This window comes from Ambystoma mexicanum, chromosome 2p (assembly GCF_040938575.1).
Source record: "Ambystoma mexicanum isolate Mex_15411 chromosome 2p, UKY_AmexF1_1, whole genome shotgun sequence".
NCBI classification, from domain to species: domain Eukaryota; kingdom Metazoa; phylum Chordata; class Amphibia; order Caudata; family Ambystomatidae; genus Ambystoma; species Ambystoma mexicanum.
In genome coordinates this window covers 718,858,157-718,874,219 of record NC_090923.1, presented here as the reverse complement: position 1 = coordinate 718,874,219, position 16,063 = coordinate 718,858,157, and the positions used below count along the sequence as shown (strand labels likewise).

Below are 16,063 nucleotides of genomic sequence, written 5' to 3'. Positions count from 1 at the left end.
TTTGGGTCTGTGAATCAAGGGAAGGCTCTCTCGAAGACTTCCATTTCCAGATGGCTCTCTGGCTGCATCATGCATTGTCACCGGTTGGCAAACCGACCGCTGCCCGGCCGTCCGAGAGCCCATTCGACCAGAGCGATCGCTGCTACCACGGCATTCCTGTCTGGTGTCCCCCTGCTAGACATCTGCAGGGCTGCTACGTGGAGGTCGACGCACACCTTCACAAGATTCTACTGAGTCGATCGGGACTCCAGGGAGGAGTCCAGGGTCGGCCAAGCAGTTCTGCGCACGTGTTCGCTTAAGGTGAGCCTGGTGAGGAGGTAAGAGATGCTTAATGTTGAGTTGTTGTATTGCTTAATGTTGAGCCTGTTGCCACCTCCCGTGGTTGTGCATGTGTATACTGCTATGTATTATTTTATTCATGAGCATGTGAATCCATGCCAGACCCCATGCTGGAGAAGGAACAAGTTACTTACCTGTAACTGTTGTTCTCCAGCATGGGTCTGGCATGGATTCACATGCGAACCCTCCCACCTACCCCTCTGCGGCTCTTCACTTGGTCATACTGCCACTTGGCGTGCTACCAAATCTGAGGATGGCTGCCAGAGGCGGGGCTTAGGGAGAGGGCAGTCATTGGCTGGGGGCAGTATGACCCAGAGATCAGTGATTGGTTACTACTAAGAAAGACAGATCAGAAACGAAACTGATACTGATTTTTTCTTTACCGAGGATTCCCAGCCTGACGACGGGGAATATTCATGAGCATGTGAATCCATGCCAGACCCATGCTGGAGAACAACAGTTACAGGTAAGTAACTTGTTCCTTATGGCCGGGATGACAGAGACACGAATGAAATGAAAACAGTGAAAGAATTAATGGCTGTAGATATTAATGACGATGATGATGCTTATAACATGCAAAATTGAGACATAGGTACTTCAGACTTATCGTCATCAGAGCAGGATACAATGAATGAATGAGATGTTTGGCATACGGCCAAAAGGAGGGTTTGTCAGTCTAGAAAAATGGACACCTCTCACGATTGACGACAAACGTATTTTGGTGGCCGAAGGCCAACCGTCTCATGTACATAACGATAGAAATACAGGTTTCCGAGTTTGACTAATGAGCGGCCATTTTGATGTAACAAGGATCGCCATTTTGTTTTCTAACAATTGCTCATTGCTTTCTGTTCAAATTGCTTCGCAGCACATTTCTGCTTACACTGCTCAACTGTTTAACATTGTTGTCTGAACGTGAAAGGACAAGGCCGCGAGGCTAATAAGGAGTTCGTTGAAACACAACTTAGGCAGCTCCGGAGAGGAATGCCCAGCTCCCTCCCGAATGTAGCCTTGAAGGAGAGCCGGAGGGCATTTAATCATTTCACAGCTGCCAGCCAGTCTCGTTATATGGTAGAATATGTTAGAATAAAGCAGCTAAAGGCTTGAATTATGCTCTTCTTACGGCCCCCCCTTTTCAGAGCCCTGTAGAGCGTGTCGGCTCCCAGGACACGACTAGCACCTCAAAGATAGCAAGGTCTGGAATGTGACTCTTCCCCCCGTATGTAGCTCGCTTACAAGAACAGAAGCACTGTGTTCTGTTCAACAAAGAAAAGATGTCTCAACACTTGCAAGGTTGCTTATTGTTGCTAGAATAGATATTTTAAGGTGTCATATTCGTCGAAATTGTCCATCATCAAACCGAGTTCAAAGAAACCCAATAAAGGGGGTGTTAAACATGTCACAGCTGATTGTATGATATGCATTTTGTATATATGTAACTGATGTACGTAATTCGCTCTCTTGTGTCCCTCGAGGTCTAGAGATACACGTCGCGGGGCGTGAGACCGAGTTGGCCAACTGAGACTATTTGCTTTGCAATAAACCTTAGCTTTGGGAATACAACCTCGTGTCTGGCGTATCTATCGTGTGTGGTGACTTGCCTTGTTTCCATAACGCAAGGGACCCCTAGGGGCCCCTTTCAACGCAGCATTTGGCGATCTAACGGCACCTGAAATGATAAAGTGGGAACTGTCTAACACAGTCTTGCGTACATGTCCCTTGTCACTTGTTCTCTCATTCTCTCATTGAAGCGGCTCTCTGGGCAGAATTCATACGCTTTCTTTACACAGGGTAGGGCGTGGCAATTCTACAAATTACTGATTTGTGACGTTTGTATTAGGCTCTTTTGAGGGTTTGAATACTTCTTAAAGGGACAGATACTCGGGAGCCACCCATGTGATTGACCCCTGTCACACGACAGACGCAAGGCGGATGATAGCCTGCGCCCCCATACTTCTCCCGGGCCAGTCATCATGCTGTTGGAACCTCATTGTGGGCCTGAGTCACAGACGTTTTCTTATCGGATTGCGCCATTATAATACGCTTCTGTGAATCAGGCCCTGTGTGTCTGTACAGCCAGGTAAAGGACTTCATCACAGGGCCTTACCCAGGGCAGGGATCATTGTGAAAACTCTTGTTTTGGGGGCAAACCTAGGTGGATAGTACCCAAGTTGACAAGGACTGGAACAAGGAAGTGGGGTTTAATGTGAACACAGAAATGCTTTTCTTTATTAAAAAAAGGTCTGTGGTATTGGCTATCTAAGATTATTTCTTCTTGTTTCAAATTGATTTCTGTAAACGTTCTGCACCATATGTTTATTTAATTTCCAAATCCTTTTATCTCTGTGTCAATTTTAAGAGTACTTCCCCAAAATTGCAAAGAAGGTTGTGATAAAGCTGACCAGGCACCTTAACCTTTTGAAATGACATCATGTGTATTGGCAAAACAGACTATTTTTAATACTGCTGATGTGCTACCTTCTATCTCCTTGGAGGTTTTTGAGACCCTGCAGCAGATTGCAAATCCAGTAAACAGGGTGGGCATCAGAGTACCAAAAGTTCTCGGTGCTGTGACCACTGGCCATATAAAGCAAACGGTTTGATGGGACTGGGATGACCATAGGGGCCGGGTGCAACAACGCGCTCAGTGGTGCAGGCCTCTGAAGGAGGGGAACAGCAGATCGCTTAGGTTTCCCAGTACATCACCAGTCTTAAAATAGATGCTCATCAGTTGAACGCCAGTGCACTCGCGACAGGTTAGGATAGGACAAGTGAGGGACACCGTTCATAAAAACAGGGGTCCCAGGAGTTTAGTGGAATTATTTCATCTGCAGGCTGAACCCAGCAAGGAGGTGAAACGCTAAGGGATAAGAACGACCTAGTTACCGCTTGGCGAGACACCCCACTGGATCCAGGAGAAACCCTCAATCTGTAACCCCTATCATGACTACAGCAGGCAGACTTTATTAAACAGTCACACTTTTGTAGATTACCTATTATCAGAGCTGTAACAATCATGTCTCAAGTGTGCATGGGAAAATGAAAACTTTAACCTTATGGCCACTGTTACTAGAAGTCACAATATGCCCATGTGACCAAAATCGATTCAAGAGATTATATCCAGGAAATTGTGTTGGCAGGAACTCACTTCTGGGAAAACAGAAGCCTTTGTACTTGCAGGCACTAGCAGGAATCGTCAACAACAAAACGTTACTGGCAGAGTACTTGGAGTCACAGGACCAGCCTGATGAGTTACTGGCATGGAACAGAAAACCAAGATGGTGGATGGCCTTAATGACAGCTCAGTCCACATCTCTGCAGGCACCCATGGAGACAAAGTGGCAGAAGTTGATGAAGTAGATTCAAATACAAGGAACCAATCACCGTGCTTGGCTCAGGGAAAAACATAGCAGAGTGTGGTTCTACAATTACAGGCTAAGCGGGCAGGGTCATGTAAGTGTAACAACTTGCAGGACACCATAGTCAGTGTGAGAGTTAGAGGTTGGAACTTAAGTGATAGAGAGGTGACGGATCAGAGCGAGAAGGACGACGAGCAGCAGGAGAGCAAGAGCAGAGGCTAGTAGAACAGTACAAGTAAGAGGAGGCAGAGAAGAAAGTGTGAGCGAGGAGAAGGTTGGAAAGATCAATAGATAGCGTTTGTTCAGATGGACTCCTCTAGATCGCCAATGCTACCCGTCACCTGTGGAGTCCCGCAGAGTTCCATCTTATCCCCAGTGATCTTCAATCTATACATGGAGCTGAGGGAGCCCTCCTAGCCACACACAATATCGACTTCCACCAATACGCAGATGACACATAGCTATACCTCAAGATCGACTCCCTCAAGGACAACCATAGGCTCAAAACCTGCCTCTCGCTGAACCAGTCTTGGATGTCCTGTGCATACTTGAAGCTCAACACCTCCAAGTCCGAATTCCTACTCCTCATCAACAACATCCAACACCCAGACATACAGACCTGGCTATCAACCATGAACCCTTGAGGGCTTCACACCCAAGCTCACCTCCTGCGCCAAGTCCCTCTGGTTCCACATCGACAAACACCTCTCCTTCGAGACACACATAGCTACGAAAACTCAGACAGCTTGGTATCAGCTCCCCCTCATGCGAAATGTTAGGCCCTTCCTCCCCCCGGACAGCTTTAGATCCACCGTTCTAGCGCTGGTCCTATCCCACCTGGATGGGGGCTATGTAATCCCCAAAGGCCTTGTGCCATCCTCCCTTGTGTGTCCGAGAAGTGTCCCACGCCTCATCAAGGGTCTATGCAGATACAACTACTTCACCCCGGCCCTCATCGACCTTCACTGGCTCCCATTGCACACAGGAATCTCCTTCAAGTCTTGCTGCATCATCTATAAGGCAGTCGCCCTCAAGTCACCCACCTACCTTGCGGACAGTGCACCACCAGAAGCCAGGAGACGTGTTCACTTGAAATCCGCTACTGCAAAAGGAAAGGACCATAAAACAAGCCTTCTCTGCCTACAGCCCAAGACTATGGAACCTCCTCCCCATCTGAATCAGACTTGCTCCTGCACTTCCACAAGTCAGAAAAGAACTCCAGACCCACCTCTTCAAGGAGTCTCTCCTCCTCAGCATGTAGGCCATTAGGTTGCCCCTCGTGTCACATGACTCACTAGATGCTGCCTGCCCCACTCTTCCCTGCCACCTGCTACCACTGTACCCCTCCTCTGTCACCCTCTGTATCCTACCACCTTCTGTATATCTGTTCTCTTGTTACAATAGCGCTCCGTTATACATCTGTAATGTTGTACACCTCTGTAAAGTGCTCCGTCATGTATCTGTATTGGTATATTCCTCTGTAAAGCGCTCAGTTGCTTCTCGAAGCTAGGTCGTGCTCAATAAATACCACCATAATAATAATAATAATAATAGTGGAACAGAAGGACTAGGGTGCGCAGAGAGAGAGAGAAAGGGTGGAGGAAGTTGGAAAGGGGGTGCTGGAGAAGGGGATGAAGGGGAAGCAAGAGGTAGAGCAAGAGAGCAAGTATGGAAATTAGTGGAGAGGAGTTGTTGAATAACGAGAAAGAACAGGGGGAACACAAGACATTGTGGTTGTAGAAGCCTAAAATATGAGACAGTACGAGGTGGAGGAGAGGAAGGTGGAGAAGAGGAAGAGAGTTTAGATGGTTGGACGTACTGTATAAAGGAAGTGGTGGAAAACTGTTGTCTGAGATGGTGAAGAAGACAACAAGAGAGATCAAAGAAGAAGCATTAAGCATTTGGTTCAGAAGCAAGCCAAGAAGGGAGGTGGAGAGGGCCTGATTAGTGCATGGCATCAAGCAGAACAAAAAGAGAATAAACTAGTGGAGGTGAGGGAAAAAAGCGAGGATGGTCAGGAGAAAGATTACAGGCCCAATACAATGAGCATGCACCAATATTTAGGGTGCCTATCACCCAAGTGCTGCTGGAGACCGTGGAAGAGTTTTGCAACATAACCAGGGGACCTCAGCCTTGCCATTCCCAGGACCAGAGAGGTCTGGACCAGCATCATCAGAGCCTAGTGTCTTGGCCCCACTACCCAATGGCTCCATCAACCCAAGTTGCTGGAACTTGCTACAGAGGAGAGCGACATTATGACAACTGCAACAATAAATTAACCAAAACAAGAAAGAAATGTTGAGGAATCTATACCCCAGAGACTGTGAGTGGATTATACTTGACCACCCACTTGCACAGTGGATAGACTAGGGCCCTTTAGCAAGTTGGAACTGCTCACCTTTCTTTTCTTTAACTATAACCCTATTTGTAGTCTACTCTAAACCCATGACAGCCTTACTTTGTAAATTAAACCTGGTTAAATTGTATTTTCTCCGCTTCAAGTTGTCTGTTGGTAGTCCAGCCATGAAGCTGTGCACATGTGTGAGTGTGACAATCATGCGGCAAAATAAATGGGTTATCCCTGGACTATCGGATCCAGAAACCACATAAATTGAGGATTTTGAAAGTATCACATGGCTTCCTAGTGAGTGCTGTCACCATTACAGATATAGACAAGGATTACTTTATTTGCTTTAATAATCGACTCACAAACCCTCCTGATGATCCACCAAAGGGTGGTGAAACACGTGTAGAATTGTTGTTGAAATATAAATCAGTCATGCATAATTTTGAGTCATGAAAGGGATCCACCGAAGAGATGGTCACAATCTGGTTCAATAAATCTTTATACATTTCTTCTGGTGATGAAAATAAGAATGACAAAAACCAACAACAATAATATAAAATCATGCAATTGAAAAAGGAATCTTGATTGCCCATTAGGCGCTTTTCCAACATAGTAACAACATATTTTCACAATTGGTATTACCTTTGGGCAGATACACGTAGTTCAGGGTAAGTGATTTGGCAATCCTATATCAAGAGCAATATTGCCCTGAGAATTAAGTGTATGTCTGCACTTACCAATTAATGACATGTGCAAGTGTGTTGGTGTATACGTATATTGCATGTGAGTGAGTTTGTGTGTGTGTGTGAATGACACAAGTGTATGTGTGTGTGTTTTTGCCAGGAAAGGGTGGCATGCCGGTGTTCTCACTAGCCTTCCTTACCCTCATGACCTTTCCTGTGGAAAAGTCACAGGGAGTAGGGTTAGTGATAGCGCTTGCATCATGCCCCTGTTTTTACATGGTAATACTTGCATGTATTGGTTACAGGGAGCATGGAAATGTGTCCTTACAATGGCAACACTGGCATATTTAGGGCACAGACAGCTTGAAGTGTATTCTTACAATGCAACGCTGGCATATGTTGGGCACAACAAGCATAAAGGTCTTTCTGCAAGGACAATGTTAGCTTACATTGGTTAGAAAGGCTACATGTTTTTTCTTTGGACACAGCCAGAACGAAAACATGTTTCAAAATACTTGTTTGTAGTGTTGGTGGCCTGGGGTCTTTTGGAGTTTTTCTTGTGCTATCCTACAAAAACAATTGTAAATTTTTTGACTTTTTAAGATTTCTTTCTGTATTTGGGCTCTAAAATGCACAATTTCAGGCTGCTATTTTTAACCATGTTCTCCAGATGTAAACCCTGAGCTGCCTTAGATGTGTCAGGATCGCTTACTCACACCAACGGTTGATATTCCCAAAACATGTTTAAATAGGTTTTCTGATTCAAAATGCACACACAACACCATGTTGCTAAGAATCTTTTGTTTTCATTTGTCACAGCCTTGATAAAGAGCCCCGAGGCGTAAAACATATGTTGGCTGATTCTAATACAAATAAACCAGAACTTGAGCAGAAATTAACCTTCTCAAATTTGTTTTGAGTGATTGGAAACAAAAGAACTCTAGGAAAAGAACAGGCACAATAAGACATATGGAGCACAAATCCAGATTGTCAGCTAGGATGTTTTTGGTTTGGGTTTCTTACAAATTATGAGGCAGGAGCATACACCCCTTTTCATAGCGGAGTTGGCTCTGCAGCACCAATTGTTCAAGCGAACCCCCTTATCGCCCAGGACAGCGCAACAGTGCACTTAATCTCCCCTTTTACTCTACAACATCTCCCCTTTTACTCTACAATTCTTTTAATGCATTTTTTCTGATGTTTGGGCTCTAAAGAGCATCGATTTAGACCATTATTTAAAACATGTCCCTGGGATGGGAACCCTGAACCGCCATCGATGGTTCAGGATCACTCACTCACACCAACATGGTTCAGGATCACTCACTCACACCAACATGGCTCAGGATCACTCACTCACACCAACATGGTTCAGGATCACTCACTCACACCAACATGGTTCAGGATCACTCACTCACACCAACATGGTTCAGGATCACCCACTCACACCAACATGGTTCAGGATCACCCACTCACACCAACTCGGGGAACATATTTATGTCCCTCCACTAAAAAAACAAAGTATCACTGGCCACTGCTGTCTGCCAGTAATTCTTTCTTCGTTTAAGCATGAAATTAGGGTTCATGCTGACGCCCGCTTTTTTTGGTTTTGGCGCATATGGAGGTGTAAGCGCCATTTATTTTTTTAATGGCATTTATGTAACGCCCAAACCCTTGGCTATCAAGGCGTTTGTTACAAAGAAAGCAGGCGTTACAAGGTTGTCGGACATCACTCCTATTTGTTGAAAAGCCACGTTTTTAGAAACTATTATCAGAGTGTTGATTTCTAATGTCCGCGGGAAGTGGGTTCCAGAGTGCGGTTGCAGTAGCCCTGAAGCTGGAGCCTCCAGCCCTTTTGCTCTTAAAGCGAGGGGTGTCCGTGGAAATGCTGGCACCGGATCCGAGTACTCGACATAGGGGTTTCTGGGAGATGGGGTCGTTCAGATAGGTGGGTGCTGCCTTGCTCGATTCGTGCTTTAGCAGGGAGCCAGTGGACCGCTCGTCTGATGGCATAGATAGGGTCAGAACGCTTGAGTCCAAGTGCTGCTCACAGGGCTTTATTCTGCAATAGTTGTAATTTGGCTAGGTTATCAGCTGAGGTGCCCCTGCTTAGTACATTGTATTGCATCTATGTGGCAGAGCACTGCTAACACAAGAAATAAGCCTGGGTATTCAGAATCAGGATATCTGGTTGACATGGCAACTGGAAATGTTCGGGCATGAATTTGCCACACCAGAAATTGTTATTGTGTATGTATCTGGGCCATTTGAACAAATGAATGGGGGTTTTACACGGAGTCCCCCAATTGGGAGTCTCGTTGGAAAGAACATGCTTTCTCCTGTCTGGGCCCCACACGTGCTTCCTACCCTTCTTTAGATCTGACAGCTGGACTGCTGAATGTCTGACAGGAATCCTCCAGCAGAGGGTCACAGGATTCAAATGGCTCACTTTATTTCTTAACAACAAATATGAAACGAGAACTAAAAACTGCAAACCTCTAATGTTCTCTTTTTTGGACTTAAGACAAGGGCACATTTTCAGTTCCTCCTGGCATCATCTTAAGATAAAATGACTCTTCCCTTTTTGGGTTTGTGCTATGGTGGTACCAGAGTCAACTATGTTGTAAAGGGATTGCCAACATAAGAAAGAAGCATGGGTGTTAAGAAGCAGGATTTCTAGCGGACAACGTAATCTCTCGCACACCCTCTCCTTGTGATGTCACACTCTCTCTGTGTGCTGTCACGCTCTCATGATCTGATATGGCATTTATAACGCGCCTATACACAAGTGTTTCAAGGCGCGACGAGGCATGGGAGTGGAAACATAAGGAAGACAGAGACAACGATCCTATTAGGCCAGGTGAAATTAAGATCGTTCAAGTGCAGGTGTGTGGGGAAGGGGAAAAGTGCGGGGGGAAATGGGAGGGGGCAGTAGAGTAGATAGGATAACAATAAAATAAATAAAGATGATACATAAAAGTGCTGCCAGCTGGTGGCAAGGGTAAGTATAGACATCACGTGATACTTGGGGCTGTAGGGATACAGAAACAATCCCTCAGTGCTAGGGTTGTCAGGGGGGCAGTGCAGGTGTGCAACTGGCGGGGAGGGGACGTGGGCCCGAGATCAGACGGTAGCCAGATAACCAGTGCAGTTTCAGATTCAGCCAGGAGATCAGCAGGGGAGAGGAGGATAGAAAGCAGAAGCAAAGAGGAAGGTCTTGAGGTGCTTCTGTAACCAGAGATGCCCTCTCCCACTCTCTCTCTTCGTGTCCTGTAACTTACTTTCTCTCCCTGTGCTATCACTCACACTCTGTGTGCTGTCACTCACCCTCTCTCTGTGTGCTATTGCTCGCTCTCTCTCCATGCGCTGTTGTGTTCTCTCTTTCCGTGCACTGCCTCTCTCTCTCCCCGTGCGCTGTTGCTCTCTTTGTACGCTGTTGCCCACTCTTTGTGCGCTGCCACTCTTTCTCTCTCTCTCTCTGTGTGCTCTCAACGTGCGCTGTCGCTCTCTCAATGGAGCTAATTTTCAAAGCCCCCACAGTGTAAATGGAGGGGCTAAAGCCATGCATAACACAGTTACGCCTGCTTTAACGCCTCCATTCACGCTCTTTTGAATTTTCATTGTTTTTGAAGGCGGTAATGTTTCCACCTCTCATTTTCCCTATGCCTTCAAAAGCAACTTGGTTTCATGCAGTATGAGACTTTCTGGCGTGAAACCATGCTGGCGTGAAACCAATGATTTCCCATGGAAACCGCCTGCTTTTTGCAAGATGCGTACATGGCAGGCAGGGTTTACTCTATTTGCATTGTGGAGTACAAATAAAAAAGTATAACGAGGCTGGTGGGCACCTGTTTGCACGTGCAATTTACATTTTCAAATAAAATGAGCTCCAATGTGTGCGTTCTCTCTGTCGCTCTTTGCGTGCTCACTCTCTGTGCGCTGTCGCTCTCTCTCCATGCGCTGTTACTCTTATGTCTCACTTTGCAGTGTCCCCCTCTCTCTCCCTCAGCTTTCACTATCACTCTTCACACCATTCCTCCTCGTGCCCTTTCTCTCCCTCTTATCCTAGAAGATGATGCCTTTTGTTACCCTCATTACGTCTTCTCCAAACTCACACTGTTGCTCGACGCCCTGACTTTCTCTCATCCTTCCTTTCACACGTTCTCTTTTTCTTTTCCCCTCCCACTCACTCGCTCATATCTCCTCTTGCTCACCATCGAAGGCTTCCTCCTTTGCTCTATTCCCCTTCTCATTCTCTTGCACACCTGCATCCCTTCTCCCATCCTCCCTGGAAACTTTGCACTCTCCTCCTTGCACCCTTATAAATGCCAAATGTAAATGACAGCAGTAAACACCAACACTATTGGCTTTGCCAATGTCTGTTTTATGTCAGGCTTTAACTGCAGCACAGGGAGAGAGTTATGAATGGGTCTGTGTCTGTGACTGGCAGGTTTGGAGAGCAGGCCTTCCCCCACTGGAGAGTTCTTGGGGCCACCCTAACTATCCTACCTATAGAACATGGGCATTTAGGCTTCAGGCCTTCCCAAGCTTCCTCTGAGGGTCCTGGGCAATGGCTGTCTGAGCCCTGACGTTTTCTGGCATTTGTGCATGCTGCCGTGTTGCAGGGAACTCAGCGTCAGCTAGGAGGCAGCATGGCAGTGCTATATAGATCAACTAAAAGACAGCTAAGTTATTTTGGAATGTTATCAACCACTCCTGCCTCTTGGCATATAATGCCTAGGACTAGCCTGTGCACGTGATCTTGTGTACACTCGTTACGTCTGTTCAGTGCATCTAACACCACTTACATTTTCTATTTTGATTTATCATGCAGGACCCCACGCTACAGACTGAGGAAGAACGTCATCTCCTGTCTCTGCTAGTGGAGCCGCGGAGCCTCCTGGTCCTTAAAGACGACATGTACGTCAAGTATCTCCACGGCATCAAGAATGTCACTACAGACGTCATCACGAACAAAGTGGCCAACGCTGACCGCTGCAGTGTGGAACACGGCGAGAGGCTGGACAGAGGAACCCGGGTGTCACTTACTATCCGCCATGTGCCAAAGGTCTTGAAGACAACTATTTTTTTAGGAAGAAGAAAATGAGATCACAAAACGTGCCTTTTCACCCAGAATCTGCATCAGTTCCTTTGTTGTTAATCACTGTAGGGAGTGAGACCACCCGCATAATGCGAACCCAGCTGTCGAGGGCTCATTGGGGTTTCCAGTGCCTCTTTATTCACGTATGGTTTCACTTTCTTCAGTGGTGAAGTGGGGCTGCCCAGTGACACTGAACACTGAGCTATGATCATAACAGCAAGCCGGAGATGCTTACACTGTGAAACATTCGACTTGACCGACTACAGGCTGAAGGACCTAGCTTGGTGGTACACTCACTCTGGACAGAGTAACACTTTGCTACCTCCTCTATACCCTTCATGACGAAATGACGCATTAAAACATGGTCTGAGTATCACGTTCTACTCTTGATACTGCAGCAGAACGATACAGTGTGACCAGTGATCGAAGTGGGTGGGAACGGTCGCAAGCGGTGTTCCACTACTTTTATTTTTTTCTGTTTGCTATTCCTCTACTTTTTACAACCATATTCAACATTCTCTATAAAGGATCTGTCCATTCACGTCCATGTGCAAGTGTAAAGTTGTAATAGGAGCCTTAGTTACTATGCCACGGCTGCAACTCCTGGTGGCATGTTGCACTTTGCTTCCGCCTACCCTCTCACCTGCCGAGACCACAGTCACACTACTTTTTTCAATACACTTCTACCACTGAGCAGACGCGCAACAAAACCTACATTTCGGGGGCGGGGGGCTAAGTGGTGATGGCCACCAGAAAATAGGCGGAGCAAACTTGGAGGCTCCGCCCCCACGGTTCTATTCCCTCCCCCATGGTCTGGCGTGGGGACCAACTATCAAATAGTACAATTTAAAGAGCAATACGCAGAGAGGCAATGGAAGTCTTTCTTGAAAGTAGCAGCTTTAAAGTTTGACTGCGTTTGTTCAAGTATGTTTTTCTAGACAAACACAGTAAAATGTTAACACCGCCAGTTTCGGGAAAGGCTTCCCTCGCCTCTCTGCCTAACAAAATGCAAGTGCGCACATCCAGGGGTGCACCTAGCTAAAATTTAGGTGGGGGTTAACCCTTCAAAGGTTGGGAGAGGCGCTAACTTCAGAGATGGTGGGGGAGTGGCAAACTTACTTGTATAAGGGCATCTAACTCCTTTAAGCATTGTAATGAGACTATTTTAGTGGAGCTTCAATATTGCATGCAGTTAACTCTCTCCTTTAAGTCTGAAAAGGACTGCTGTGAGATCGAGCTGTCTCCTGTCCCCCCCCCCCTACACTTCCAATCTCTCTCCTGACATGTAAGTACTAACCCCACATCACAATTTCAATTGCCTAAAAATGTATGCATATGAATGCAGGTGCTAACAATTAAATGCTTTACGTAAGTACTAAGGTTTCCACACAGCAATTCAAGGGATCAGACCTCGGGTTCTCTGCATTTCATAACATATGCCCAAACCCATTGAAGAAGATCATCACTCAAGACTCGGATGTGCTTCTGACATGCACCCACCTGTCAGCACGTCACTCCTGATGCACGTCACAATGCCTTTAAATTCCATACAAAGCTTACATAAGATTGGAAAACCACACCTTCATCGAATAAAAACCGTTTGCAAGTGAGGAGGCAAGTTCAAGCAGAGTCAGCGCTGCATCCTGTGCCAAGAAAGTTACTATTAAAACTTAAAACTGCTGTATTCAGGGAGTGGAAAAAAAGAACTAGTGGTACTCTGCATCCGAAAAGGAGGGAGTGGGATGGTAGGAAATGGGGGATGAGTGGACTGTGCCGGGTGGAGTTTGACCTTTGGTTTGCCATTTAGAATGCCTCTTGCTGATTTGTGGCTAGACTAGACATTGCCTGGAATAATAAACTGGCAAAGCCGTCAGTTTGGGCTTTTGTGCAAGTATAGGATAGGCACTGATCTAATGGTATTAATACCTTGCGATAAGATGGCAACGGCTGAAAAATAAGAGTGATTATATAGGCATGTGATGGCATTAACTGGCAGATACCTTTCTAATACCTCAACCCACAACTGCTTGTTTTTAAAAGAAGATCAGTGCATGAAACAGATCTAAATCGAGTTTCTGAAGGCACACTTGGTTGAGGCTTTTTTTATTGCACCAGAAGCCATTTACAACTGTAACTAAGCCATTAGCTCTCAGCAGACTGCTTAGAAATAACCTTGGGAGGCTAATGGTTGATGTTAATGCTTGATAAGGCTAACTCAAAGAGATCCCATGATGAAGTGTTTTGGGAGGGGCAGGTAGTGGGTGGGATTGGCCATAGGAATTAGCATGGCTATGGGTGGTCAGTGGGCTGGTAAATAACAAAATACCCTCAAGCTGTGCATCTCTTCTCACAAGTCATCTCCCTCCTAATTGTACTCCAGTTCAATAGTTTCAGCTTACAGCCAAAATGAAAAATAGAATGAAGTACAACTAAGGTAAAAGTGAACCTCTCTAGTCAGTTGCCCCTCTGGTCCTTGGCTACTCTGGTGAGTAGGTGGCAAAAACAAGTAGCAAAATGCTTCAATTTTCTGTCGAACACAAAAATAAATACCTTAGCTACCTGAAACGCAAATGAGCACGGCTACCCACAGCTGACAAAACACCTAAAACTTTCACCGTACAGAGCCATATCTTTTAAGATCTGCACGCATCAAAGTTGAAACATAGCAATTTTGGCCTGATCCCTCTGCTACTGCATTAGCCCCCTACCCTATTTCTTGCAGATCCTGAAGCTCCTAGAAAATGTGAAAATGGCACATGTTGTGCAATGAAACACTCAATATCAAAGCATAACAAGACATAGCAGAGTGTGAGGCAGTACTCTGGACGGACCAAGCAACTGCAGTGGCCGGGAGCAACAGGGGAGAAAATGTAATGTTGGTTCAACCACAGTTAGTCTGCTATGCCAGAATCTCTGGTGCACTGACTGGCTGGTGAGACTATGGGCCTCATTACGAGTCCGGCGGTAACCGAGGTGGTAAAACCACCTGGTTACCGCCGGACTCGTATTACCATTCCGCCTCCGGAATTCCCGGAATTACCGGGGCATTACAACCCCGGTTTTCCGGGAATCACGGAGGCGGAATGGTGTTAATCCCCATTCCCATTGAGTCCTATGGGACTCAATGGGATGGGGATCATGGAAACACTGGCAGCATCTCGTAATGCTGCCAGTGTTTCCTCGTCCGCCTGCAGGCGGGCGGTGTTAAACCCGCCAGGTCAGACCTGGCGGGAACATCACTTCCCGCCTGCAGGAGTTGTGATCGCCCGGCATGGAAACAACGGTGGCGGTAAACATTGTTTCCATACCGGGAGATTTGTAATGAGGACCTATGTCTACCTGTCAAATCAAGTGATACGAGACTGGGGGAGGGCCTGTGCAGCAATAATGCAATTCTATGTGAGAGTATTGGAGCCACTAGCAGAGGATCACCATGGTACACCAATGTGTCCCTACATTTATTAAATCCCTATTGTAAGGGAGTAAACGTATAAGCACTCCAATTTTTAAAGTTGAAGTCAGGGTGAGATTACATTATTTGCCAAGGGTCACACACTTAAGCTAAACAGCGATGCAGGGATTTTAACCCACTCTGGAGTTTGGGCACGGCCACCTTCTTCCACGCTTTACTGGGAGCAAATATTTAAGTATTGGGTGTCAAGGCCTACAATAATACTGTCCTAAGAAGTTACTTGCAAAATACGCCAAAAATTGCATAGTAAAGCATCATGACAACATTTCAATTCTTATAGCAGCATGTTCAGCCAAAATAATATCAGTGTTCCTTTATTTTCCACATCCTGAATGGAAAACTATAAGATGCAAAAGCCAAATAATTGTTTTACCCACTTTATTTTCAGCGCTTTGACACACAATAAAGGAAGTTGTGTAATAAACTCAGAGTTTGTAGAGTGTTCAGAGCAGGAGCAGCTTTAGTTTGACACATGAACATTCAGAGAGTCTGTCTCTGGTTTCTACTGCGGGGAGGCGCAGCAAATCACACTTACCCTCCTAGCCACAGCGGAGCGTGGCAGAGTGTTGTAGAGTGTTCAGTGCATGAGGAGCTTCAGTTTGACATACAGACATATGGAGAGTCTGTCTGTGGTTTCTACTGCCTTGAGGCGGAGTAAATCAATCTTAGACTCCTAGCGTGACAGTGTTGTAGAGTGTTCAGTGGCTCAGTGCGGAGGAAGAGCGTTTATTCCAACTTGTCCTGCAGGAACTTTGGTATGGCAGC

General features: G+C 46.1%; 1 protein-coding gene across 1 annotated transcript in view; it reads left to right on the top strand.

Annotated features, from left to right (window-relative positions):
• Positions 1-12,202, top strand: part of ALKBH6 (alkB homolog 6) — a 119,733-nt gene extending 107,531 nt beyond the window's left edge. Inside the window, exon 7 of the mRNA XM_069644311.1 lies at positions 11,560-12,202. Within this exon, the coding sequence (XP_069500412.1) occupies positions 11,560-11,832 (273 nt within the window). The 3' untranslated portion in view covers positions 11,833-12,202. The remainder of the gene's footprint in view (positions 1-11,559) is intronic.
• Positions 12,203-16,063: the final 3,861 nt, after the last annotated feature.